This window comes from Notolepis coatsorum (genome assembly GCF_963971535.1).
Source record: "Notolepis coatsorum genome assembly, chromosome: 5".
NCBI classification, from domain to species: domain Eukaryota; kingdom Metazoa; phylum Chordata; class Actinopteri; order Aulopiformes; family Paralepididae; genus Notolepis; species Notolepis coatsorum.
Genome location: NC_140169.1, coordinates 107,607,072 through 107,633,286, shown reverse-complemented (window position 1 = coordinate 107,633,286; position 26,215 = coordinate 107,607,072). Strand labels below are relative to the sequence as shown.

At 42.8% G+C, this 26,215-nt stretch overlaps 1 protein-coding gene across 1 annotated transcript; it reads right to left on the bottom strand.

Annotated features, from left to right (window-relative positions):
• Positions 1-4,386: 4,386 nt before the first annotated feature.
• Positions 4,387-25,103, bottom strand: rab15 (RAB15, member RAS oncogene family; the record flags this gene model as incomplete). The annotated part of the gene is made up of 7 exons (XM_084315426.1): positions 4,387-4,574; positions 6,391-6,456; positions 8,206-8,295; positions 8,649-8,726; positions 12,606-12,666; positions 12,810-12,870; positions 24,980-25,103. The coding sequence occupies 7 exons, from the start codon at positions 25,101-25,103 to the stop codon at positions 4,416-4,418; spliced, it is 639 nt and encodes a 212-aa protein (XP_084171552.1). The 3' UTR covers positions 4,387-4,415.
• Positions 25,104-26,215: the final 1,112 nt, after the last annotated feature.

Here is a 26,215-nt window from a genome sequence, read left to right as displayed (position 1 = left end):
GTTTATCAGTGAGCTGGATACAATCCTACCTGGAGGGGAGGGAACAGATGGTGGAAGTAAACGGTACCCTATCCCCCCCCCTCACAGTGAGCTGTGGTGTTCCACAAGGAAGCATACTAGGACCGCTACTATTCCTAATTTATGCAAATGACATGTCGTCAGCTTGTGACTGCAACTTGTTCCTGTTTGCGGACGACTCAGCCCTGCTGGTCTCTGACAAGAACAAGTTACAGGTTGAAAAAGCCCTCAGCTCGGAACTAGGCAAAATCTGCATATGGCTCGCCGACAACAAACTATCATTACACATGGGCAAAACAGAGTCCATTCTCTTCGGTTCAAATAACAAACTCAGCAAGACTGACGGCTTCTCAGTTACAGTGGGTGACAATATTGTCACAAGGAAAGATGAAATTACCTACCTGGGTTCCATCCTAGAGGCTAATCTTTCCTGTGACAAAATGGCATCCAATGTAATAAAAAAAGTCAACCAACGAACGCGATTCTTGTACCGGATCTCCTCTCTGGTAAACAAGAATACCCTGAAGACTCTAGCAGGAGCACTCATTCAAGGGTACTACGACTATGCTTGCACCTCATGGTACCAAAGCACCTCAAAGGCACTAAAAAACAAATTACAAACATCTCAAAACAAGCTAGTCAGACTACTACTTGACCTGACTCCTAGAACCCACCTCACCCCTGCCCACTTTGACAACCTAGGATGGCTTAGAGTAGACGACAGAGTACAGCAACTTGCAATGGGCCTGGTCTACAAGATACACTACGCGACCAAGGTACCCATGTACATGTCAAAATACTTCCCAAAGGTCAGTGAATACCACGATCACAACACCAGAGGGAGCTCCACAAATCATGTAAAACCCAGATTCGGCTCAAACAAGGGACTAAACACGTTTCGCAATTATGCCACATCAATGTGGAACGCCCTGCCTAAAGCTGTAAAGGAATGTGAATCACTACCCACCTTCAAAAACACTCTCAAAAAACACCTACGTGAGACTGCAATTCGAAACTGGCCCCTACAAATGTCCTAACCTAGTTGTACAGTAAATGACCAAGTAAGGCTTTGTCAACATTCCAATGTACAGTGTAAAATGTGTATGTGTCCCCTACCCAACCCCCCCCCCCCCCCCCCCCCCCCCCCCACCTCCAATGTACAGCCCTCACCCAACCCACCCAACCCCACCCCACCAACCTCCTCCAATGTACAGTTTCTACGCCAAATGTATATACACTCCTTTTCTGGACACTTTTGTATCACAAACAGTACTGTATTTGCAAATCTGATATGTCATAAATGTATAGATGTAGCAGTACTGTCTATCTGTATGTCATGTATGTCATATATGTTATGATGAATTGAAAATGGGGGACCCTGGTGGAAACAAGACGAAAGTCTTTCTCTGGTCTGCATCCCCTTAACAATTGTATGTATTGAGATGTACTGTACTGTACCCATTCTGCAATCTGTTAATAAACTTTTCAATCAATCAATCAATCATGTCATGTCTAGTCCAGTTCCAGCCGGAGAAAGACCTCAAAAGGCTTTTCCTTCCGTTGGGTCCGGGGTACACGGCAGCTGGGGGAGGGAGATGGACACCAGCCTCGAGCTGGCGCTTAAACAAAAAAAATGCATTATCCCCTCCATCCACGGCCAAGACCTATCAAAGCGTCAACCACAAGTCAACCTTCAAGAGCTGTAATAGAGCAACGCTGGACCGAATCATCACCTCAACAAATACACCATTAACTACTCCACAAATTAATAAACGTGTCCTCTGCACCTGAACTGAACTTCTCTACTCATTTGTCATATTCATCATAGGCAGCATGAATTCTTCCTCTCAAAATTCCCTTGCAAGAATTATGTGCCAGCCTAAAAAATTGTCTGTCTGTAGAACAGTATTTGTAAAATGATGCAAATCTGCTCTCTAGTGGTGAAGCCAAGAAGCAAAACTAGGCCTGTTCAGAGTAGAATCACAGTGATGCAGGGGTAGGGATTTAAGTCACATGACTTGGACTCAAGTCTGATTCAAGTCATTAATCAGAAGTAATATTGCATTGAATTTCCTAGATTTGATTTCATTATTTAAAATCCAAATGATATTGGAAACACGAGTTGTTCCTACTTGACCCGAGTGAGACTCGTCTCTTTAGTTTCGCTTTGAGACTTGACCTTTGACATGAGCCTAACTCGGGACTTGCGCAATGTTAACTTGGTCACACCTCTACAATGATCATCAGTGACCAAATTATCAAAACAAATTATATTAGGACCTATTATATAGGATGACATGGGAAATCGCAACAGGTAATACGTGATATGATATGAGAACCATCCATCCATCCATCATTATTATGTAGTCTCGTCAAGCTCAAATAAACACATTTATACAAATCTCAAGAGTTATTTCTTGTAATGCAATTTTTTTTGGAGTCTAATCCAAACAAGACTCAAAATGACACAGTCATTTATCTGCAAGTATTTACTCAAACATGTGACATCTCTGGAAAGAATTACAATGTTGCACATAATATATTTCCACAAACGCAATTCAAGTCTAAAAGAAAGAAAGAAAAAAATACTTTCATCAAAACAAAGATACATAGTGTATCTAGAGCATAGCCCAGAATATCATTCAGTACGACCTACCGCCATTTCACCTGTTTTGAGTAGCGTTTTGTAAAACATACTGACCAGTCCATACTGCCTCCCAGCAGCATCTCTGCTCAAATGCTATACGTGTGTTACAGTCAGTCGATAATTAACTTCACTGAAGTTACAATAAAAGAACAGGAAGAGGATGAATCAAAATCAGACGCATGCAAAATCTCTTGCTGGTCCCTTGCTATTCTGAAGAGACTTGTTTAAAGGGGCACTTCTCTCTGTATGTCGTGTATGTCATATATGTTATGATGAATTGAAAATGGGGGACCCTGATGTAAACAAGACGAAAGTCTTTCTCTGGTCTGCATCCCCTTAACAATTGTGTGTATTGAGCTGTACCCATTCTGCAATCTGTTAATAAAGTTTTCAATCAATCAATTCACTAAAAGAAAACAACAATGCAGATTTATTTTGCACATAAACTTACACACGTCCAAAAATTCTTAAAACTGTTTTGCACACATTCATTTAGTAAATTAATATGGCCACCAGGGATGTTGAATCCTTGTGTTGTGTTAATTACAGCACCTGAGATGATGTAGATAGAAAATAAATTGCAATACCTTATCTTATAGGGACTGCTACCGTATCATTCCATTGAGCTGTAATTAACACAACACAAGGATTCAATGCCCCCGGTGACATCACTGGTGGCCATATTCAAAATAATTTACTCTCAATAACTGTCAAACTAAATGAAAGCCTGCAAAACAGTTTTAGAGATCTTGGATGTGTGTGAGATTATGTGCAAAATAAATCAGCATTGGTTTTTGGTGAAGTGCCCCTTTAAATGTAATTTCCATAGTACTGTGTTAAAACAGCAAGAAAGAAGAGAATAAGCAAAAGACGTTATTATAATCACTGCAAATATTTCAGACCATCTATCAATGTCATTTTTTATACAGCCCTCTAATAATTCACATTAAACTTGTGTCCAATACCTTGTGTTTGAATCCTTTAACGTTACTGTATGTACAATAGTATGGGCAGCTATGTCGTGTTGTAAGAAGTAGCTATCTGTGGTTACCATAAAGTATTCTTTTGCAGTAGACAACAAAGATTTTGATAATGACGGATAAAGGATCTTCAGTTCCGCTACAGCGCAGAATAGAATAGTGTGCTTGAATATAAAGATTTTTACAATGTTGGATGAGAAGGAAATTACTGCATATGAATTGCATTGGTCACGTTTCCTAACTTTGCTGCAACAAAAGGTACAAAATAAAAATGTCTGCATGTTTATTATATCGTCTGACCACAGTTAGCCACCTGCTTTTATATTATGCATGTAGTGCCCTCTTGTGGCAAACTATGTCCACATCCAATGCATACAATGGTAGGAAGGTAATAGAAAGAAATAATCAAATGGATTGGCTGAAAATAAAAGTAATGAAACAACTGGCTTGAAGGCATCAAGCCTTATGCCCAAAATATTAATGATATTAGAGACAGCGCTATGGAAATTCAACACTGAAATACATCGAAAGAAGTTTGCCGGACAGTGGTGGACAATTCCAAATCAAATCCTATCCTCAAAACCAAGGTTATTGAGCAAATGGCAACAGCAGGGTCTCTCTATATAGCCTAAACTTGTATTCCAATCGTTTAAGATATTGTTTGAGAATAAACAATGGTAGAGGATAAGGACTGATCTATCCATAGCCACAAAACACATATCCAATCAGATTGGGGCAGCAAACGGTTGACTTTGTGACTCGAGTCCATTTTAACACCAGCAGCTCTTGCTTGCGTCTCCTGCTCTGTCACAGATGCCCTCCTCTTCCTCCAGGTCGGCCAGATTGAACTCCTCGTTCATGGATGTCCGGAGAAGATCCAGGTCCTTCTTATTGGCTGCCAACACCTGCTCGGCCAAACGAGTGAAGGACTGGGAGAGGCATGATGGGGACAATAAGAAAAGGGACAGACACCAGTAATCAGATAGTCAGCCATGTTCCAATTGAAAACCTCCTGTTTCCAGTCAGCTGTCACTACTACAGCGCAGAGGATGTCTTGTTTGGTCATTGCTGATGGAAAAGGATGTGGAGATGATATTATCTGGGACTTCAAGAGAGAGAAAGGGAGTCTTATTTAGCCAAGTGAATAACTGTATTATTAGCAAACATGTCAGCAAGCCCAACACAAAGTCAACTGTAGTCGTTAGCTGTTGCCTAATAAGATATCAAACACTCATAAAGCTGCAATAATTGATCTGTGACTGCTGGAGGGAAGCAAAGAGCAATGTAAAAAAAAACTCACAGCTAAACCAGCTACGTTTGTGCATAGATTACTAGATTTATAAACTACAATACAGCTTTCACTTTGCATTTCCTGGTTGTTAAACACGGTGACAGTGGCCAAAACAGCCAATAGCAAACATTACATATCAAATAGACAAAACTGCAGCAGCACAATATTGATATAATGAAGAGATTCACTGCATCAACTACAAGAATGCTTCCATGATGCCAGGATGGTCTGGCTTAGTCAGAACAGAGTAGAAATAATGGAACAACACACCATGGCTCAATGAGACCTTCTGATAGCAGGGTTGTTTGAGTAAGACACCATGGCTCAATGAGACCTTCTGATAGCAGGGTTGTTTGAGTAAGACACCATGGCTCAATGAGACCTTCTGATAGCAGGGTTGTTTGAGTAAGACACCATGGCTCAATGAGACCTTCTGATAGCAGGGTTGTTTGAGTAAGACACCATGGCTCAATGAGACCTTCTGATAGCAGGGTTGTTTGAGTAAAACACCATGGCTCAACAAGACCTTCTGATAGCAGGGTTGTTTAATAAGTAAGACACCATGGCTCAATGAGACCTTCTGATAGCAGGGTTGTTTGAGTAAGACACCATGGCTCAATGAGACCTTCTGATAGCAGGGTTGTTTAATAAGTAAGACACCATGGCTCAATGAGACCTTCTGATAGCAGGGTTGTTTAATAAGTAAGACACCGTGGCTCAATGAGACCTTCTGATAGCAGGGTTGTTTAATAAGTAAGACACCATGGCTCAATGAGACCTTCTGATAGCAGGGTTGTTTGAGTAAGACACCATGGCTCAATGAGACCTTCTGATTGCAGGTGGCCATGAGAAGCTTTGAAAATGTGAAAAGAACACATTCCTGGGTATATGGCTAGCTTTTATACAATTGTTACAAACATGTTTATCCCTGAAAAGATTTAATTAACATTAGTAAGAGTAAAAAAAACAAGAGAGAGTATGTTCGCAAGCAACCAATATTACTTTTTATAAAGCACAGCTGCCTATTTGACGAATCGGCTGGCTTGGCCATAACAACCTGTTGTATACCACTGCAAAATAAACCTCCATGCTAACAAGTTATTTAATCTTGTATTGAGTCTTAGGAATCTTATTTTCTTAAAACAGACCATTTCACTTGTAATTTCACTGTACATTTTCTAAAACAAAATCTGTTTTACTTTATTGCAAGATACTATAAACAAGTTCAGTTGCATTGGAAGTTTGGAACTGACTGTCCCAAATATCTGTGTGCATTGCAGTAAAAATGTGCTACTTTAATCTTAGATAAATAGTATATTACCATTATTATTATTATTATTATTATTATTATTATTATTATTATAGAGTCTGTAGATATAGTTTTTGTTCTTTGATATAGACTATGCTCTTATGACAACTCAGAATATCTCATTGATCAGATCGGCTTCACTCACCTCTGTGATGTTACAGTTGGTAAAGGCACTTGTTTCAAAGAAGTCCATTCCATAGGCCTTGGCCAGCTGGAAGACAGAGAATGAAGACTCTTAGAAGGTTACCTTACATTGCAATGTCCCTCCTAGATGCACACACCACCACACACATCCATTTCATCAGAGAGATCCGAGTGCAGGGTCGCTTGCAGTGCAGTGCCGCTGTAGCAATCTGGCGGTTCATAGCCTCGGGCCACATTGTGTCCTACACTTGCGCCGGTGTGCCCCTTCTGTGCGCCACCTCATGCAAGTCATTCATAGCAGTGCACCAGGCATGCAGACACCTCGTTTCTAAGCACAAGGAATTTGTTTCAAAACTAGCCTTCGAATTCTGTCAATTTTAAATGAAAAACACCAAGCCCCTTGTTCAATTGCAAGTAAAATTAGCTAGCTAAGCACCTTCGTGCAAATAGATGCATGACTATCTTTTTTTTATTGTTTGAAATCAAATTTGAAACCATCATCATCCACCATCATCATCCACTTCAAGACGAAAGTCTTTCTCTGGTCTGCATCCCCTTAAAGGGGAACTATCTTATAAATGGCCTTTTTCAGTGTTTAGCATTGTTTCCTAGCTATGTGGACTTATATTAATAGGATCTATGTCTCTAATTCTCATATTGGCGCATTCTTCCAATTCTCCTCTCACAATATTCACCCTCACTGAACTGAGTCATCTGAAAATGTGCATATCTGTGACGTCAGAGATTTCTCAGCTGCATAATGTGGCAGTTGATGTGGCAGTTGGCACCAGGCCACACAGTGGTTGGAGACTGTTTTTGAGTACTTGATTAGAAATACAAAACAATGATTTTTTTTGGAAAAAAACTTACAGAGGTGTTCCATAGATTCACGGGAATTGTGTAAAAGTGCCCAAATAGTGAAAGAAATAGTAAAATAGTTCCCCTTTAACAATTGTGTGTATTGAGCCGTACTGTATTATACCCATTCTGCAATATGTTAATAACATTTTCAATCAATCAATCAATCAACCATACCGTTAAACAAATGTTGTTTAACCATAATCATAGTATTAGTGTGTCGGTACTGTAGTATAGTGGTGAGAGTACTTCCCTGTGACTCCGAGGCCGATGATTGTTGGTTCAACTCCCAGTCATAGCATTCATTTTTAGTTTTGGACTTTTGCAGACAATATATTATGGCGTTACTATGAATAAGCTTCAACATGTTATGATCTCAATTCCACATCCTCAGTCTGGGTGGAATATAAATACATGTCCAGGAGTATACAGTCTGGGTGGAATATAAATACGTGTCCAGGAGTATACAGTCTGGGTGGAATATAAATACGTGTCCAGGAGTATACAGTCTGGGTGGAGTTAGTATAAATACATGTCCAGGAGTATACAGTCTGGGTGGAGTTAGTATAAATACATGTCCAGGAGTATACAGTCTGGGTGGAGTTAGTATAAATACATGTGTATACAGTCTGGGTGGAGTTAGTATAAATACATGTCCAGGTGTATACAGTCTGGGTGGAATATAAATACGTGTCCAGGAGTATACAGTCTGGGTGGAGTTGGTATAAATACATGTGTATACAGTCTGGGTGGAGTTAGTATAAATACATGTCCAGGTGTATACAGTCTGGGTGGAGTTAGTATAAATACATGTGTATACAGTCTGGGTGGAGTTAGTATAAATACATGTCCAGGAGTATAGTCTGGGTGGAGTATAAACCCACCGTGGTGCCCTGCTCTGTGGGTGGAGTATAAACCCACCGTGGTGCCCTGCTCTGTGGGTGGAGTATAAACCCACCGTGGTGCCCTGCTCTGTGGCCACCTGCCTCTTGTCCACCTCATCTGACTTGTTGCCCACAAGGATCTTCTGGACGCTGTCAGGAGCATACTGAGGGGGGGGGGTTATAAGAGGTGATAGAGGAAAGAGGAAATTAAAGATGAGAGAGAGAGAGAAATGAGGAAATGAGTCGTGATAAAGATTTCTTTATCAAAGATTCAAAAACAACAAAGAAAGGAATAACCAAGATAAATCATATTATTGTCAATACTGCTGACATGTATTGTGAAAATGAAGATGGTACATTCACTCTGTTTTATAGCAGGTGAGTCAATGCCACAAAAACATGTTGATAGCTGTAACAATTTACACTGTCAAAATAACCACCAAAGTATGTCAGAGATTATTATTGACTGTACCTGAAATACCAGCATGACCCTTTACTCCTTAACCTTTGACCTTACCTCGTCTACATCACTGGCCCACTTCATGATGTGTTGGAATGATCGCTCGCTCGTGATGTCATACACCAGGAAGATGCCCTGAGGAGGAGAGAAGTGAAGATCAGCGGTCACTATAGATTCAAAGCCTGTGTGATACGATGTTGTGATGGTGATATGGTAGATGACATGGTGAAGGTAGATGTTGTGACATGGTGAAGCTAGTGGACATGGTGAAGGTAGTGGCTACATGAGTAGAGCTCCGGACTCATGATAGGAAGATCCCCGTTTCGAGCCCCGGTCAAGGCCATTGTCGGAAAATGGTGTTTTTGTCCAGAAGAGGGCACTCTGTCCTCTGGACTAGTCAGTAACAATGCCCCTGTTACGGTGATAGGGACACCGTATAGCTGTGATTGCCGTCCTTCGGATGAGACGCTAAACCAAGGTCCTGACTGAATCTCGGTCGTTAAAGAACCCAGGACGCCTATCGCAAAGAGTAGGGGGTTCCCCGACATTCCTGGCAAAATTCCCAATCAGGTCTCTGACATCAAGGCCACCTAATCATCCCTTCCCCTTAATTGGCTGATATCAATCCCTGTCTCCTGAGCCGTTCAGCCATTGTGTAGTGTGATGTGTGCCTGGTGCCAGTGTATGGCAGCCATTGAGCCTGCGTAGCCCAAGGTTGGGTGCTACTAGTGGTGGTGAAGGAGGCAATTTCCACCCTACATTGTGGGGAGCGCTTTGAGTGTCTAGAAAAGCGCTATATAAATGTAATGAATTATTATTATTATTATTATTATTATTATTATTATTATTATTATTATTATTATTATTATTATTATTATTAGTGGACATGGTGAAGGTAGATGTTGTTAACTTGTGACATTGTGAAGGTAGATGTTGTGACATGGTGAAGGTAGATGTTGTGACATGGTGAAGGTAGATGTTGTGACATGGTGAAGGTAGATGTTGTTAACTTGTGACATGGTGAAGGTAGATGTTGTGACATGGTGAAGGTAGATGTTGTGACATGGTGATGGTAGATGTTGTGACATGGTGAAGGTAGATGTTGTGACATGGTGAAGGTAGATGTTGTGACATGGTGAAGGTAGATGTTGTGACATGGTGAAGGTAGATGTTGTGACAGATGTTGTGACATGGTGAAGGTAGATGTTGTGACATGGTGAAGGTAAATGTTATGACATGGTGATGGTAGATGTTGTGACATGGTGAAGGTAGATGTTGTGACATGGTGAAGGTAGATGTTGTGACATGGTGAAGGTAAATGTTATGACATGGTGAAGGTAGATGTTGTGACATGGTGATGGTAGATGTTGTGACATGGTGAAGGTAGCTGTTGTGACATGGTGAAGGTAGATGTTGTGACATGGTGAAGGTAAATGTTATGACATGGTGAAGGTAAATGTTATGACATGGTGAAGATAGATGTTGTGACATGGTGAAGGTAGTGGACATGGTGAAGGTAGATGTTGTGACATGATGAATGTAGATGTTGTGACATGGTGAAGGTAGATGTTGTGACATGATGAAGGTAGATGTTGTGACATGGTGAAGGTAGATGTTGTGACATGGTGAAGGTAAATGTTGTGACATGGTGAAGGTAGATGTTGTGACATGGTGAAGGTAGATGTTGTGACATGGTGAAGGTAGATGTTGTGACATGGTGAAGGTAGTGGACATGGTGAAGGTAGATGTTGTGACATGGTGATGGTATATGTTGTGACATGGTGAAGGTAGATGTTGTGACATGGTGAAGGTAAATGTTGTGACATGGTGATGGTATATGTTGTGACATGGTGAAGGTAGATGTTGTGACATGGTGATGGTATATGTTGTGACATGGTGAAGGTAGATGTTGTGACATGGTGAAGGTAGTGGACATGGTGAAGGTAGATGTTGTGACATGATGAAGGTAGATGTTGTGACATGGTGAAGGTAGATGTTGTGACATGGTGAAGGTAGATGTTGTGACATGGTGAAGGTAGATGGTGTGACATGGTGAAGGTAGATGGTGTGACATGGTGAAGGTAGATGTTGTGACATGGTAAAGGTAGATGTTGTGACATGGTAAAGGTAGATGTTGTGACATGGTGAAGGTAAATGTTATGACATGGTGAAGGTAGATGTTGTGACATGGTGAAGGTAGATGTTGTGACATGGTGAATGTAGATGTTGTGACATGGTGAAGGTAGATGTTGTGACATGGTGAAGGTAGATGTTGTGACATGGCATTGATTATGGTAGTGGACATGGGGTCAGTATTGGGTCCCCTCCTATTCACCATCTATCTCCTTCCCCTGGGCACAATCCTCCGTCACCATGGGGTCCATTTCCATTGATATGCAGACGACACACAGGTCTACATCTCCTCCAAACCCACCACTGCCCTTCCCCCCACCTCCCTCACCAACTGCCTTGAGGACATCAGGAGCTGGATGAGCAGAAACTTCCTGAAGTTAAATGGCAGCAAAACTGAGGCCCTGCTCATCGGCTCCAAATCCACCCTCACCAAATCACAAAACACCCCAGTTCCGAACATCACCATCGACGGCTTCCCTGTACCCTTCTCCCCCCAAGTTAAACGCCTCTTTGTCATTCTGGACGGCTCCCTCTCATTTGCACCACACATCAAAAACATCACCTGGTCTGCTTTCTTTCACCTCCATAATATCTACAGACTCCGCCCGCGGCCCGTCTCTGTCCCGATCAAACACTGAAACCCTGGTCCACTCATTCGTCACATCCCAGATCGACTACTGCAACGCTCTCCTCACCGGCCTTCCCACCAAACTCCTCAACAGACTCCAAATTATCCAAAACTCTGCTGCCAGGATCATCACCCGCACCAACTCATCCGACCACATCACCCCCGTCCTCATTCAATTACACTGGCTCCCTGTGCACTACCGGATCGACTTCAAAAACCTCCTACTCACCTTCAAAGCCCTCCACAATCTAGCCCCCATCTACATCACTGACCTCCTCCAGGAATACACCCCCTCCCGCACCCTCTGCTCATCGTCTACTGGACTCCTATCCATCCCCAGCTCACGCCTCAGCATCATCATTTAAATCACAACTGAAAACCCATCCGTTTAAACTCTCACTGTTCTACACCCTCTGCTGTTAGTTTGTTTTGTTATTTTAACTTCACTGTTTTATACTTCCTGTTGTTTGTTTTGTTTTTAACCTCGACTTTAACTGCCTTGCTGTGTTTTTATGATCTGTAGGTGACCTTGGTTGTCGTGAAAGGCGCCACCAAATAAAATGTATAATTATAATTATTATTATTATTATTATTATTATTATTATTATTATTATTATTATTATTATTATTATTATTATTATTATGGTGAAAGTAGATGTAGATGTGAAAGTGAGTGCGGGAATTGTAAATTTTTTCATCTGATGACAATTAAGGGGAGCAATTCCCAGCACAACAATATTTTTTGAGAGAGTGCATGTTGATTTTTCACTATAGAAAGTAGATGTTGTGACATGGTGAAGGTAGATGTTGTGACATGGTGAAGGTAGATGTTGTGACATGGTGATGGTAGATGTTGTGACATGGTGAAGGTAGATGTTGTGACATGGTGATGGTAGATGTTGTGACATGGTGATGGTATATGTTGTGACATGGTGAAGGTAGATGTTGTGACATGATGAAGGTAGATGTTGTGACATGGTGATGGTATATGTTGTGACATGGTGAAGGTAGATGTTGTGACATGGTGAAGGTAGATGTTGTGACATGGTGATGGTAGATGTTGTGACATTGTGATGGTAGATGTTGTGACATGGTGATGGTATATGTTGTGACATGGTGATGGTATATGTTGTGACATGGTGAAGGTAGATGTTGTGACATGGTGATGGTAGATGTCGTGACATGGTGATGGTATATGTTGTGACATGGTGAAGGTAGATGTTGTGACATGGTGAAGGTAGTGGAGAGCTGACCTGGGCCCGTCTGTAATACTGCTTAGTGATGGTTTGGTACCGCTCCTGGCCTGCAGTGTCCCTGGAAAAGACAATGCACACACACACAAAAGAGATTTGGTAAATCTCCAAAAAGTCCCCAGTGCCGTTTACAGGGTATGTTCTGTAGCTATAGAGATGTGTAGCAAGCTGATTCTAGGATGGTGTTTTGTGCAGCCATCTTACCATATCTGTATGCGTACTTTGATACCGTCTATTACCAGTGTCTTCATTTTAAAATCGACTCCTGTAAGAGAGAAATGACACCGTTAGGAGAACAGAGTTGGGGAAGACAGCTGGAGTGATAAATTACCATCTCATTTGAAATTCCTTCAAGACTGTAACGAATGGATGCAGTAAAGTTAAATGCTGAATGATGGCGAGTGAGTATTTGTATGCATTCCCCATCCACCCAGAGAGGCTGAAATTAAACAGAGGACAAATTAGCACAGCGCAAGGGGTCGATACCTGAGTCATGCTTTGATTTTTCTTCTCCGACTGCCAGAGCGTTACCAGTATCTGATATTGCTTTTTAACACCAAAGATAACATACACACTGAGAGAGCTATATCATCCTGTATTATCATCCTTTAAGAAGATAACGTATACAGTGAGAGCTCTATCATACTGTATTATCATCCTTTAAGAAGATAACGTATACAGTGAGAGCTCTATCATACTGTATTATCATCCTTTAAGAAGATAACGTATACAGTGAGAGCTCTATCATACTGTATTATCATCCTTTAAGAAGATAACGTATACAGTGAGAGCTCTATCATACTGTATTATCATCCTTTAAGAAGATAACGTATACAGTGAGAGCTCTATCATACTGTATTATCATCCTTTAAGAAGATAACGTATACAGTGGGAGCTCTATCAGTCTTTAATAAGATAATGTAGTTTAGTTTAGTTCGATTTAGTTTAGATCTCACTATTGATCACAGGGGGGATAAGGGATCAGGGCAACAGATTGTCGAGCTCGGAATGATAAGACAGAAACACAGACGAGAGAGGAGAGGAGCTGGTAGAATCAGAGAGAGGAGAGGAGCTGGTAGAATCAGAGAGAGGAGAGGAGCTGGTAGAATCAGAGAGAGGAGAGGAGCTGGTAGAATCAGAGAGAGCAGAGGAGCTGGTAGAAGATAATCAGAGAGAGCAGAGGAGCTGGTAGAAGAGAATCATAGAGAGGAGAGGAGCTGGTAGAAGAGAATCAGAGAGAGCAGAGGAGCTGGTAGAATCAGAGAGAGCAGAGGAGCTGGTAGAAGATAATCAGAGAGAGGAGCTGGTAGAAGAGAATCAGAGAGAGGAGAGGAGCTGGTAGAAGAGAATCAGAGAGAGCAGAGGAGCTGGTAGAAGAGAATCAGAGAGAGCAGAGGAGCTGGTAGAATCAGAGAGAGGAGAGGAGCTGGTAGAAGAGAATCAGAGAGAGGAGCTGGTAGAAGAGAATCAGAGAGAGGAGAGGAGCTGGTAGAATCAGAGAGAGGAGAGGAGCTGGTAGAAGATAATCAGAGAGAGGAGAGGAGCTGGTAGAATCAGAGAGAGGAGAGGAGCTGGTAGAAGATAATCAGAGAGAGGAGCTGGTAGAAGAGAATCAGAGAGAGGAGAGGAGCTGGTAGAGAATCAGAGAGAGGAGAGGAGCTGGTAGAATCAGAGAGAGGAGAGGAGCTGGTAGAAGATAATCAGAGAGAGAAGCTGGTAGAAGAGAATCAGAGAGAGGAGAGGAGCTGGTAGAAGAGAATCAGAGAGAGGAGAGGAGCTGGTAGAAGAGAATCAGAGAGAGGAGAGGAGCTGGTAGAATGGGAGAATCAGAGGAGCTGGTAGCATGGGAGAATCAGAGAGAGGAGAGGAGCTGGTAGAATGGGAGAATCAGGACGGCTGGGTAGCGCAGTGGACTAAGCACTCGTCTACCACCGCAGAGACTCTGGGATCGAATCCAGCTGTCAGCGGTACCTCTGGCTTGGTCAGTCGTCCCTACTAACACAATTGGCAGTGTTAGCGGGTGGGAAGCCTGCGGGGTATGTGTCCTGGTCGTTGTAAACTGCGGTTCCTACTGGTCGGTCGGGCGCCTGTTCAGCAGGGAGGGGATCAGGGGGAAATAGCGTGAACCTCCGCACGCGTTAGCGAGGTCCTCGCTGTCAGGTGAAAAGAAGCGGCTGGCTGTATCGGAGGAGGCATGTGGTAGTTCTACACCCTCCCTAGGCCGACAGTGGGACAATGCGTGCAACGACCAGGAAGGGAATTGGCATAACAACTAAATTGGGATGGGAGCAAAAAATACAGAAAAAGTGAGAACAAAAAATAAAGATTTAAAAAATAAAAGAATGTGAGAATCAGAGAGAGGAGAGGAGCTGGTAGCATGGGAGAATCAGAGAGAGGAGAGGAGCTGGTAGCATGGGAGAATCAGAGAGAGGAGAGGGGCTGGTAGCATGGGAGAATCAGAGAGGGTGAAGAGGGGGACTGGTCATGCTGAAATGATCTGTAACAGTGGTTCTCAACATGGGATTCGGGGACCCCCAGGGGTCCTTGGTAGAGATTCAAGGGGTTCCAAAAGAAAATGGGCAGTAGCTTAATTTCACCATTTCATTCACTAGATTTGATTTGATGTTTTTTATTTTCGTGTCTTACATACAGGTGTATGCCCAGCCCATATGGGCTTACAAGACACATAACAATAAGTATATAATAATATACTTGACCAATTACTTGACAAATGACATATAGACCAAGATGGCCACAAGAACAAGAAAATACAAGAAAACGTAATATAACACAAGCTGTACGCAATGTATATAAACAAAGAAACAAGAGGAATTCAAATACAATTATATAGGATATAGTGTGTTTTGTCTCAAGTGCCATGCTTTCTCCAAAAATCCTGCAAAACTGAAGATGTCCTCCACAAAAAAACAACTCAACATACAACTCTCAGACTGCCAAAACAAATCCGGATTTACAATTTGAATTTTCTCAAATAAAGCCCTCCTCAAAGTGGTGTACAAAGGGCAATAAAAAACAAAATGATATTCATCCTCCACCACTCCCAGATCACATAGAACACACAACCGCTCCTCCTCAGGTTTACCTTGGAATCTACCCACTTCCACAGCCAATGGCAGGGTGCCCGACCTCAACTGGGCACACAGAGACCGCCGTCTTCTCTTTAAGTTTAACATTACATAAGGTTCAGTAAAATACAAATTTTTAATTACAACATATTTTCTAAGTTTAGGTTTTTTCCAAATCTCCACCTTCCACTTATCCTGATGGATTGTTGATAATTTTGTTTTAATTATGTGAACCTTACACTGCAGATTGTTCATAAAAATCATACCTAAGTCAGTAGAAGAAAAAATCATGGACATCTCTCTTGACCAGGGATGACCGTGTGCTCTGTCCCAATTAAAACTCTTTTTTGTCACCCTGTCATTTGGCAGTTGAACCAGGTGGTTCCATAATCTCACCATTTCACCTTTTTGCTTGACCAAGCAAGAGTCCCACCCCATGTCCCCTTCTATAGCCCCTTTTTGTGTGTATTTATGGACTCCTAAAAAGTATCTTATGGCCCGGTTCTGGATAGCATTACATTCAGGTGCATCATCAAAACCCCATACTCCAGCAGCATAAAATAAAACAGAACCCACCATTGAATCAAATAATTGTGTAAATGTTGAAAACCCAAGGTCAGTGCACACTTTCATTTTACTCAACACACCCCTAGCGCCCTTCCTGCTGACTTAGACATTATTTTCCTTCCTTCTATGAAGGAACTAGAGGTTTAGCCCAATGAAGGAATATATAAGAGTGACTATTCTGATCGGTGATCACATGTGTCATTCTCTCCACCTACATTATGGAATTCTGGACATAATCAAATATCTAACAGCCAAAATCTTCTCAGATCAGACAAAAACTAATAAAACAGGGTTTCTGCAGTCAACCGTTTGTCCGAGAGGAAAGCAACAGTCATGATCGGAGGATGGAGAGATGAGGGCAGGGTGTTAAGATTCCATTTTGAAGACAGGACGTGACATTGTACATAAATAGAAAACCATGACAATGTCTCATCATCAATATCCATCTCTGTCCGACTCCTCTCAGTCCTTTTCTCTTTCTTCATTTGCATAAGTGGCTCCTAATTAAAAGTAAGTAAGTAAAACTTTAGTTTTATAGCGCCCTTCTCAGCACGAGTGCACAGAGTGCTTTACAGCATTTTAAAACATCAGTGAAAATACAAGAATTAAAACATGTGACAATAGACAACAAAAAACTAAAAAAAAAAAAAAAAAAACTGCTATGGGTGTTTAATAAGCCTGCATGTAGAAGTAGGTTTTTAGCTGCCTTTTAAAAATGAGCTCTGAGGGAGCGGTTTTCAGATTTAAAAGGGAGGGCGTTCCAGAGCCTTGGGTCAGTCACCGCAAAAGCTCGGTCCCCTTTTGTCTTGAGTCTGGTCCTGGGCACCACCAGGAGCTCCTGATGGGATGAGTCTGGTCCTGGGCACTACCAGGAGCTCCTGATGGGATGAGTCTGGTCCTGGGCACCACCAGGAGCTCCTGATGGGATGAGTCTGGTCCTGGGCACCACCAGGAGCTCCTGATGGGATGAGTCTGGTCCTGGGCACCACCAGGAGCTCCTGATGGGAAGAGTCTGGTCCTGGGCACCACCAGGAGCTCCTGATGGGAAGAGTCTGGTCCTGGGCACTACCAGGAGCTCCTGATGGGAAGAGTCTGGTCCTGGACACAACCAGGAGCTCCTGATGGGATGAGTCTGGTCCTGGGCACTACCAGGAGCTCCTGATGGGATGAGTCTGGTCCTGGGCACCACCAGGAGCTCCTGATGGGAAGACCGCAGTGACCGGCTGGAGGAGAGTGGATGGATGAGCTCATTAATGTAGGGGGGGGGGCTTGCCCATGGAGGGCTCTGTAGGCGAACACCAGGACCTTGAAATTGATCCTGGAGTTTACCGGGAGTTTACCGGCAGCAGCGTTTTGGACCAACTGAAGTTGATCAATGGATTTTTTTATTTAGACAGATGAAGAGTGAGTTACAGTAATCGAGTCTGGATGAAATAAAGGCGTGTACAGCCATTTCTAGTTTGTTGTGGGATATGATGGACCGGAGTTTTGAAATGTTTCTTAAATTAGAGAAACAATTGCAAGTCAGAGTTTTGACATGCTGTCCAGATTCATGGCCTGTTCGAAGATGACCCAAAGGTTTCTTAAGTGGGGGCGGGGCGCACATTACTTTTAAGGGAACCCATGTGCGAGGCTACCTCAGGGTAATGAACCCTATACTAAACATAGTAGTGCATATAGTGAAGTGTAGACTAGTGCATCAAAATAAAAGCACTTACTGTAAACCTTACTAACCCCCAGGAAAATCAATAACCAGTTCAACACAATTAACCTGGCCATCACAGAGACACAGCTTACTTACAGTGGGTGAAGAGGCGACTTGTACAGATCGATTCAGACATGTGAATGGATCTGGATTACATGTTAGAGGTGTAACATGACGTAGCTAATCATTTGCCAGACGAACTCGGCCAGCTACTTTTAAACTGCGTTTGTTCTTCCAGTATCTTATAGAAGAGGGTTAAGAAGTTCTCAAGTCTTGACTGGGGTTCACTGGACTCTACGGTGAGAGAGGAGCTAGGATGCAGTCAGATATAGGAGACCCAACTCTGAAAGACCAACGTCACTGTCAGTGGCTTCTTGCCCTGGGGCCAGAGGAGAGGAAGGAGAAATGATGAAAAAGAAAAGAATCCCCCATGTCACTCTTCTCTTTGTCCCATAGTAGTAGAAACCGTGCTTTAGTTTAGTAAAGACTGGGTCAGATCATCATCCATGCGAATGATTTATGATGATCTGGGAGTGAAATGTTGTTTGTGAAAAGGTTTCCCACCATACAGAAACATTTCTATATGATTCACATCTAGCTCCTTTATTTTATACTGGGAGGGGTGGGTGGGGGGGGGGGGTCGTTCTAACTAAGTCCGATGTATAAAATAATGAGCTAGAAGTGAATCATATACTTCCATCTGTGGACCTTTCCTGTAGCAGGGGTTCTGACATTTGTGAGGTTCATATAGAAATGTGGAAAATGTGCCCGTCACATCCTGACAAAAGAGTAAATTTGTATGTCTTAGAGAAGCGACCTGGAATGGCCACCATGCCAATTTCAACCCATCCCATCAGCGCAGACAGCAGCGTGACAGCGGAGTCGAGGACAGTCTCTGAGAGTCTCAGTTAATGTGACATGGCAGCGTTTCACAAATCGGCACAGTGAGGAAGCCATGTTAAAGTTAATAGGTACACACACCCAAAAGTGACTTGTCTAATTACCATGACAGCGTGTGTGTGACTGTGAGACGCTGATTAGGGACTGACACATGTCAGGGAGTGGCAAATGACAGGCTCGCTAAGGGAGGGAGGGATGGATGGAGTGGCAGTGTGGCACCGACAGTCACTGGGGAACAGCCTTGTTAACTGTGGTCTTTCTTTACTGATGTTGTCGCCTACAGCCAACATTGTGAACAGCCGTCACCTTTGAGGATAACATCAGGACAGCCAGCAAGTGTTTATGACCTAATCAGCACAGTCTGTGCTCTGAACAAATCAAGACCATGAAGGATCTACGCAGCAGCAACAACACCCAGTTCTTTCTTTGACAGCTGCATGCTCTGCCTCCTGGGAAACAACAATACTTTGCACCCAAACCCAGGCCTGCTCACAAGGGGAGGGGGCTCAAACCCAGGCCTGCTCATGAGGGGAGGGGGCTCAAACCCAGGCCTGCTCATGAGGGGAGGGGGCTCAAACCCAGGCCTGCTCACAAGGGGAGGGGGCTCAAACCCAGGCCTGCTCATGAGGGGAGGGGGCTCAAACCCAGGCCTGCTCACAAGGGGAGGGGGCTCAAACCCAGGCCTGCTCATGAGAGGAGGGGGCTCAAACCCTCAAACCCAGGCCTGCTCATGAGGGGAGGGGGCTCAAACCCAGGCCTGCTCATGAGGGGAGGGGGCTCAAACCCAGGCCTGCTCATGAGGGGAGGGGGCTCAAACCCAGGCCTGCTCATGAGGGGAGGGGGCTCAAACCCAGGCCTGCTCATGAGGGGAGGGGGCTCAAACCCAGGCCTGCTCATGAGAGGAGGGGGCTCAAACCCAGGCCTGCTCATGAGGGGAGGGGGCTCAAACCCAGGCCTGCTCAAGTCATGAGGGGAGGGGGCTCAAACCCAGGCCTGCTCACGAGGGGAGGGGGCTCAAACCCAGGTCTGCTCACGAGGGGAGGGGGCTCAAACCCAGGCCTGCTCATGAGGGGAGGGGGCTCAAACCCAGGCCTGCTCATGAGGGGAGGGGGCTCAAACCCAGGCCTGCTCACGAGGGGAGGGGGCTCAAACCCAGGCCTGCTCACAAGGGGAGGGGGCTCAAACCCAGGCCTGCTCATGAGGGGAGGGGGGTTAAACCCAGGCCTGCTCATGAGGGGAGGGGGGTTAAACCCAGGCCTGCTCATGAGGGGAGGGGGCTCAAACCCAGGCCTGCTCATGAGGGGAGGGGGCTCAAACCCAGGCCTGCTCATGAGAGGAGGGGGCTCAAACCCAGGCATGCTCACGAGGGGAGGGGGCTCAAACCCATGCCTGCTCATGAGGGGAGGGGACTTTCTGTGGCCCAGCTGCTCATATAATTTATGTTTATTAAACAGTTTAGCAAGTTAGAGGAGGGCCCAGCTATTTCTGTGTTCGGGCCTGCCGCAACTCGGGCAGTTAAACACAGGTTGTTGTTAGAAGTGCTGGGCAATATACCAATATTCACAATTGATTGTCCATCTGTGTTATGTTGGTGTCTAAATGAATCATAAAAATGTTAATATGAAGTTCGATATCTTAGTTATTTCTGAAATATTTGAGAATATCAACAGGAAATGATTTTCATTTTGATACTCTTATCACACTTCCTGTATTACCCTACAGTCCAATATGATGAACATCAACTGGGTTATTGAACATGGTTTTCCACACCGAAGCAGATATCACAAAACAACTTATAGAAAAGAAAGAAAAACCTTCTCGATCCTAGCAACAGGATGACTTGCTTAGCTGAGCTCCCCGAGAAAACGTTGAGCAATCCGACCAAACTCGAGGAAAGAAAGCGTGAAACGCGAAGAGAGGAGAAAGGATATCCATCAGTCTGAGAATGGGTTTGGAAGAAGTGATGCCTAGAAAGCCGAGGGGAAGGAAGGAGGAGGGATTTCTCTACGAGGACAAAAAAAGATAAGTCTAGACCATGTAGATTTCGATATAAGGGATAATGATGACAAGTATATAATGTATATAACATATTAAGGGTGGCGACCAAAAAGGCTCTCACAAGGAAGTGGATGAGTCAGGTGGTGCCGACGGGGGGAGAATGAATGGAGGTGATCCATGAGATCTATGTGATGGAAAATTACAGAGGGAGAGGTGGAGCAGATGGTGAGGCCCACAAAGCCAGACTTTGCGTGACTGTGTGAAATAGAGAGGGGAATAATGAATTCCCCCTTTTTTTTCTTTAAATATATATACAAATATATTCTGTTTGTGTTTTGTGTATGTTTTGTGAAAAATATCAATAAATTTTTTTTATATCTATAATAATAAATGCCCTTCTGAATATTGTGATAATATGTATTTCCTCCCATATCGGCCATGCACTAGTTAATGGCTTCATGAAAAGCCAAGGATCTGGGGCTACAATCTGTATCTGGACCAGGAGCGCTGAGTCCTGAAGGCTAATGAGCTCCTTAGCTCCAGGACCGGCTGGGTCTCCCACACCTGGTCTGGATCAACAGTGTGTGGGGACGGGCTGCTTGTTGAGCCATGATCTAGGGCAGGGCTCAGACTATCCCTCACAGCCATTATGACAGCCCAGGGGCTCCAAAGAGCCCAGTTAAGAGACTACCCAGGTGGGGGGGAGAGGAAGATTAAACTCAGCGTGGTGTGATTGAATATTGTTACTAAATCATCACTACAGCTGGTCTGTGACAGGGAAATGTGTGATATCGGACCTGGATGAAGTTCTTGTGAAGAATAGAGTGACCCACTAAAATACTGTTGGGAGATATGAAAGTTGGAGTGTCTTTTGTGGTTCTGAACATAAAGCCAAGTTATAAAAATATATAGATTATGAATGTATTCAGAAATCTCTCCATGGCAGTGTGAGGAGTGAGTGCCTATTCCTCCACCAGTAGGACTGGCATTGAGCTATATATCAATCGTTTAACATTTATCTCCATATAAGCTTCCTATAAAAGAGACACTCCCTGTCTGATGAACAAGACACACCTCAGCTTTTCAGTGTCCAATGTTGATGGGGGACCTAGAGCTGTTTTAGAGGTTTTGAAGCAAAACCCTATCGATGAGAGGTATCATCAGGTTTGTAGATAAGCAGGATAGTACTGCGTGAGCTTGTAGGGGATCTTAACGTTTCACTGATGAATTATGGAGCTTGTCAAGAAGGAGACATAGAGGAGAGAATGTACCTTGTCCCCTGAAGGTCTTGAAATGATTTATTGATTCTCAGTGGGGATGTTGGCCACCCTTGATATTTGCCACTCTGTGGGCCTTCTTGGTGCTTGTTTGCTCTCAGGGTGGATATGGGCCTGAGTTACTGCACACTGTCACACACCACACACGCTGCTGTCCAAAACCCCAGCATCCACTGTAAACATCTCGTCTGAGCTATACCTGCACCTGTTTACTGGGCACTGCCGTGATTAATCCAGCGTGACTTGGAGTGAAAAAAAAACACATTCTAATCTAGATGTCAGCCTCCAGTAAACGGCAACACTCACCATTGAAGTTGGGACCCCAAATTGAACTTCAGGGTAAATGTTTGAAAAGTGGCCTGGATTTTATGTTCTAATATGGGGTAATGTGATGTTGCATGTTTTAATTATATGAATAAAGATAAGAACATTATTTTTAGAACACCCGTCGGCAGATTTATCCCTTACTAGTTGTTTCCAGTTCATGCACCTTGGTTGAAAGATGAAGTTGCGACGGATCTTTTGTTTCTCTTGTTAAATTCATGGGAAATGCTTCTGAGTAAGTAAAAGAAAATGACATGACGTACCGTCACCTGGGAGATCAAAAGATTGTTTCAGTCTATGTTAATTTCCCCCGGCTGTTATACGAAGCAAGCAAAGTGTAGTGTACATATACAGCTGGGAAGCAGCAAGCTAATGTGTTGCTGTGGTGACTGGAACATTCCATATTCACTGCACATAGAACCCAAGAACATGGATGAACATTCAGCTAAGAATTACTGGCTGTCACTCAAACTGGAGCCAGGCTCTTAGAGTGCCATACTGGTAGATGTGTAGATGTCTATCATTACTGACAAGGTTTGAAAACAACAACAACAACAACAACAACAACAACAACAACAACAACAACAACAACAACAACAACAATTAGGCCTAATGCCAAAACAATGAGTGATCTGAGGTTCAGCATTATGGAGAAAGAAAAAGATGACCTTTGTCTAATGACTCACTGTAGCATGATGAGATTTGAGATAACAGTATGACGGGCTGAGATCATACATTTTTCATCATGACTTGTGTGGAAGCAGCAATGAAAATGAAATACAAGCACAGGTCTAGAACTGGTACCGACTCCCATTCCAATGATATCTGTGTCTTTTCTCGAGGATCACTAACCTTTCAGCGGATCCCTCGTTATACTGAGCTACATGGATCCCTTTCTTGTAGGGGTGGGAATGTTGGAGAATCTCACGATTCAATAGATTGATAGATTAGCCTAGCCCTAGATTCTAGGTTGCTATATAGCCTAACCTTTGTGTTACAAAGCATGCATGGTGGTACATGATGTTGTGCGAGTCCTACTGATCGACTAATCTTGGCATTCTGTATGATTTAGTGAGGTAACAATTTAGAGTTCTAATTGATTGATTGATTGATTGATTGAAATTTGTATTAACAGATTGCAGAATGGGTACAATACTGTACGGCTCAATACACACAATTTGTGAAATAATGTGAAACTATATCACAAGAACTATAACAAAAAACGAATTTTTGGAATTTGTGAAATAATTTTTTTATCTTAGAAGTAGAATATTGATTTCTTGATCTTTCTCCCAACCTCTATCTTCTTGTACTTGTTTAGTTAAACGTTCTCATCAACAATAACTATGTGTATTGCACTCACATTCACAAGCGTGGAGTATGCTGCATTATATTTTGTATGTTTGCATATATTGTGTATTTGCACGGACCCCAGGAAGAATAGTCCTCACTATGGTGGAGACTAATGGGGATCCTTAATAAACAATAAACAATAAACATCCACTAGCAATATTTTCAAACCAAAGCACCCAGGGGCCACAGATACGTGGCATTTGTTTTACCCTTAATCCAACCAATTTACTCAAATAATGGGTGTCTTCCTGTTAGTGGAGTTCAGTCAGAGGAGAAAACCTGGCAGCCACATACGAGATATGATACTGTAGCATGTGGGAGAGGACTGTTCTCAGATCCTTATTTCAGTGACCTATATGGAAGCACAGTGAAGTACTTTTTGTGGTTGATGCTCTGAATCATAACAATGGGGGTATATGCAGTCCTTGTTAATAGGAGGAGAGGTTAACCATTGGCTGCACTGCATCAATACATACTCTCTGGTGATTGGGCTTATCCATGACTAAAGGGAGAGGAGCAGGTGGAATGTATTTAATTTGGTCCCGCAGGAAGACTTTAATGAGTACACAGTGAGATTGTGTTTGGAAATGAGACTGCCGCTTTAACACAAATGGATTACAGTCAATTGGCATCACTTGCTGCCAAATAAATAGCGCCACATTAAAGCTAATTCATAACTATACTTTATCAAATTAATCACAGGCTATTATTCTCTGTATAGCCTCTCCCCATACATCAACCATTTTATCCAATGATAGATCATTCCATCATTTCATAACATCCAGCCACCAATATGTGCCAATGAGCTCAAGCAGGGATAGTTATTGAACTAGTCTGCACCTGTGCTTTGATCTTTTGCTATGGTTTCACAACAAATTGTGATCCTGGTCTTCGGTGTTTCTATAGGACAGGACAAGTATAAACCTATTAATTCATAAATGGAAAAAAGTAGCTCAAAAAATTACAAGTTTATTGTGAGGAATTTAGTATGGAAATGATGTTAAAGGACAAAGGGTATAATGTGCTCAGATTATACGAATACGAGCTTTGGGAATGGCTGAACTATTATACAGATGACATGAGGTTCTAATTAGTACTGTACAGCTGATCAATAATTAAAAAGAAAATGTATCGTGCTGGCATTGCAGCGACAGACATGCTTACCAATTGTAGAGATGTGAGAAGGATGAAATTCGTTGTCCGTGAATCTGCATAATAAACATGTTTTTCCAACCCCCGAATCTCCGAGAAGCAGGAGTCGGAAGAGCACATCATACTGCTTAGCCATGGTGTTTAGAAATAAGCACAGCCAGCTAACTCAGCGATGAATTATCAATACCTCCCCATACAACATATCCCATGTCTGCTCAAAATACAAATAAGCCTTTGCTCGTTATGAGGTTATTATGTTATGAGCAGGCAGCTCCAGCTCCCCCTCGTTTGATCAGTGCTGTCTCGGCGGATAACAAAGCGGCGATGGTCTAGATTCCCACCCAGCCCTGTGTTGAGGGTGCGGCGGCAGGGATGCGCGCCGTATAGCACCAGCTTTTTCTCGCGGCACTGACAACGGGAGACTGTAGTATAGTAGGCTAAAGGTAGGCTAGCTACAGTAGAAGAACCCCCCCCCCCCCCCAAACTACTACTATTATATATATAGTAGTAGTAGTAGTAGTAGTAGTAGTAGTAGTAGTAGTAGTAGTAGTAGTAGTAGTAGTAGTAGTAGTAGTAGTAGTAGTAGTAGTAATGTAAATGTAGTAGTAGTAGTAGTAATAATACTATTAATAATAAATAGGCAAAAGAAATACATACAAATACATATGTATATTATATTTACAACTAGAAAATTAAGAGCCACATTAACAAGCGAAGCCCATAATAATATCTGGCTAATTTACATGGCCTAAGTTAATATATTAAGTGGTCAATAAGATTGACTGTGTGTGTATTAAAGGTGTATTCCTTCCAAGCTGCCTTTGCCTCTCCCTCTCTCTCTCTCTCTCTCTCTCTCTCTCTCTCTCTCTCTCTCTCTCTCTCTCTCTCTCTCTCTCTCTCTCTCTCTCTGTAAATTAATCAATTGTAAAATAATGCCATCATTGTACAACATTGCTGTCCCTACAGACCACATTAGTATTGGCATCAAATTTCAGAATACTGTCAATGACCGTACCAATATATCCATATTGTTCAATGAAGGCTTAAAAGAAAAACAGTCAATCAATTAAGTACTCAAGTAATAGCATTATACAATGGCAATTTATTTACAATGTATACTCACAATATTTGGGGCTTTGACTGTTTCTTACTGTCATTAGTAAATATCATTAACTCAGTTCCATAAACCCATGAAAGTCACGTTTTTTCCTGAAAAGTTGCTCTATTGTACCTTATGTCTAAAAAGGA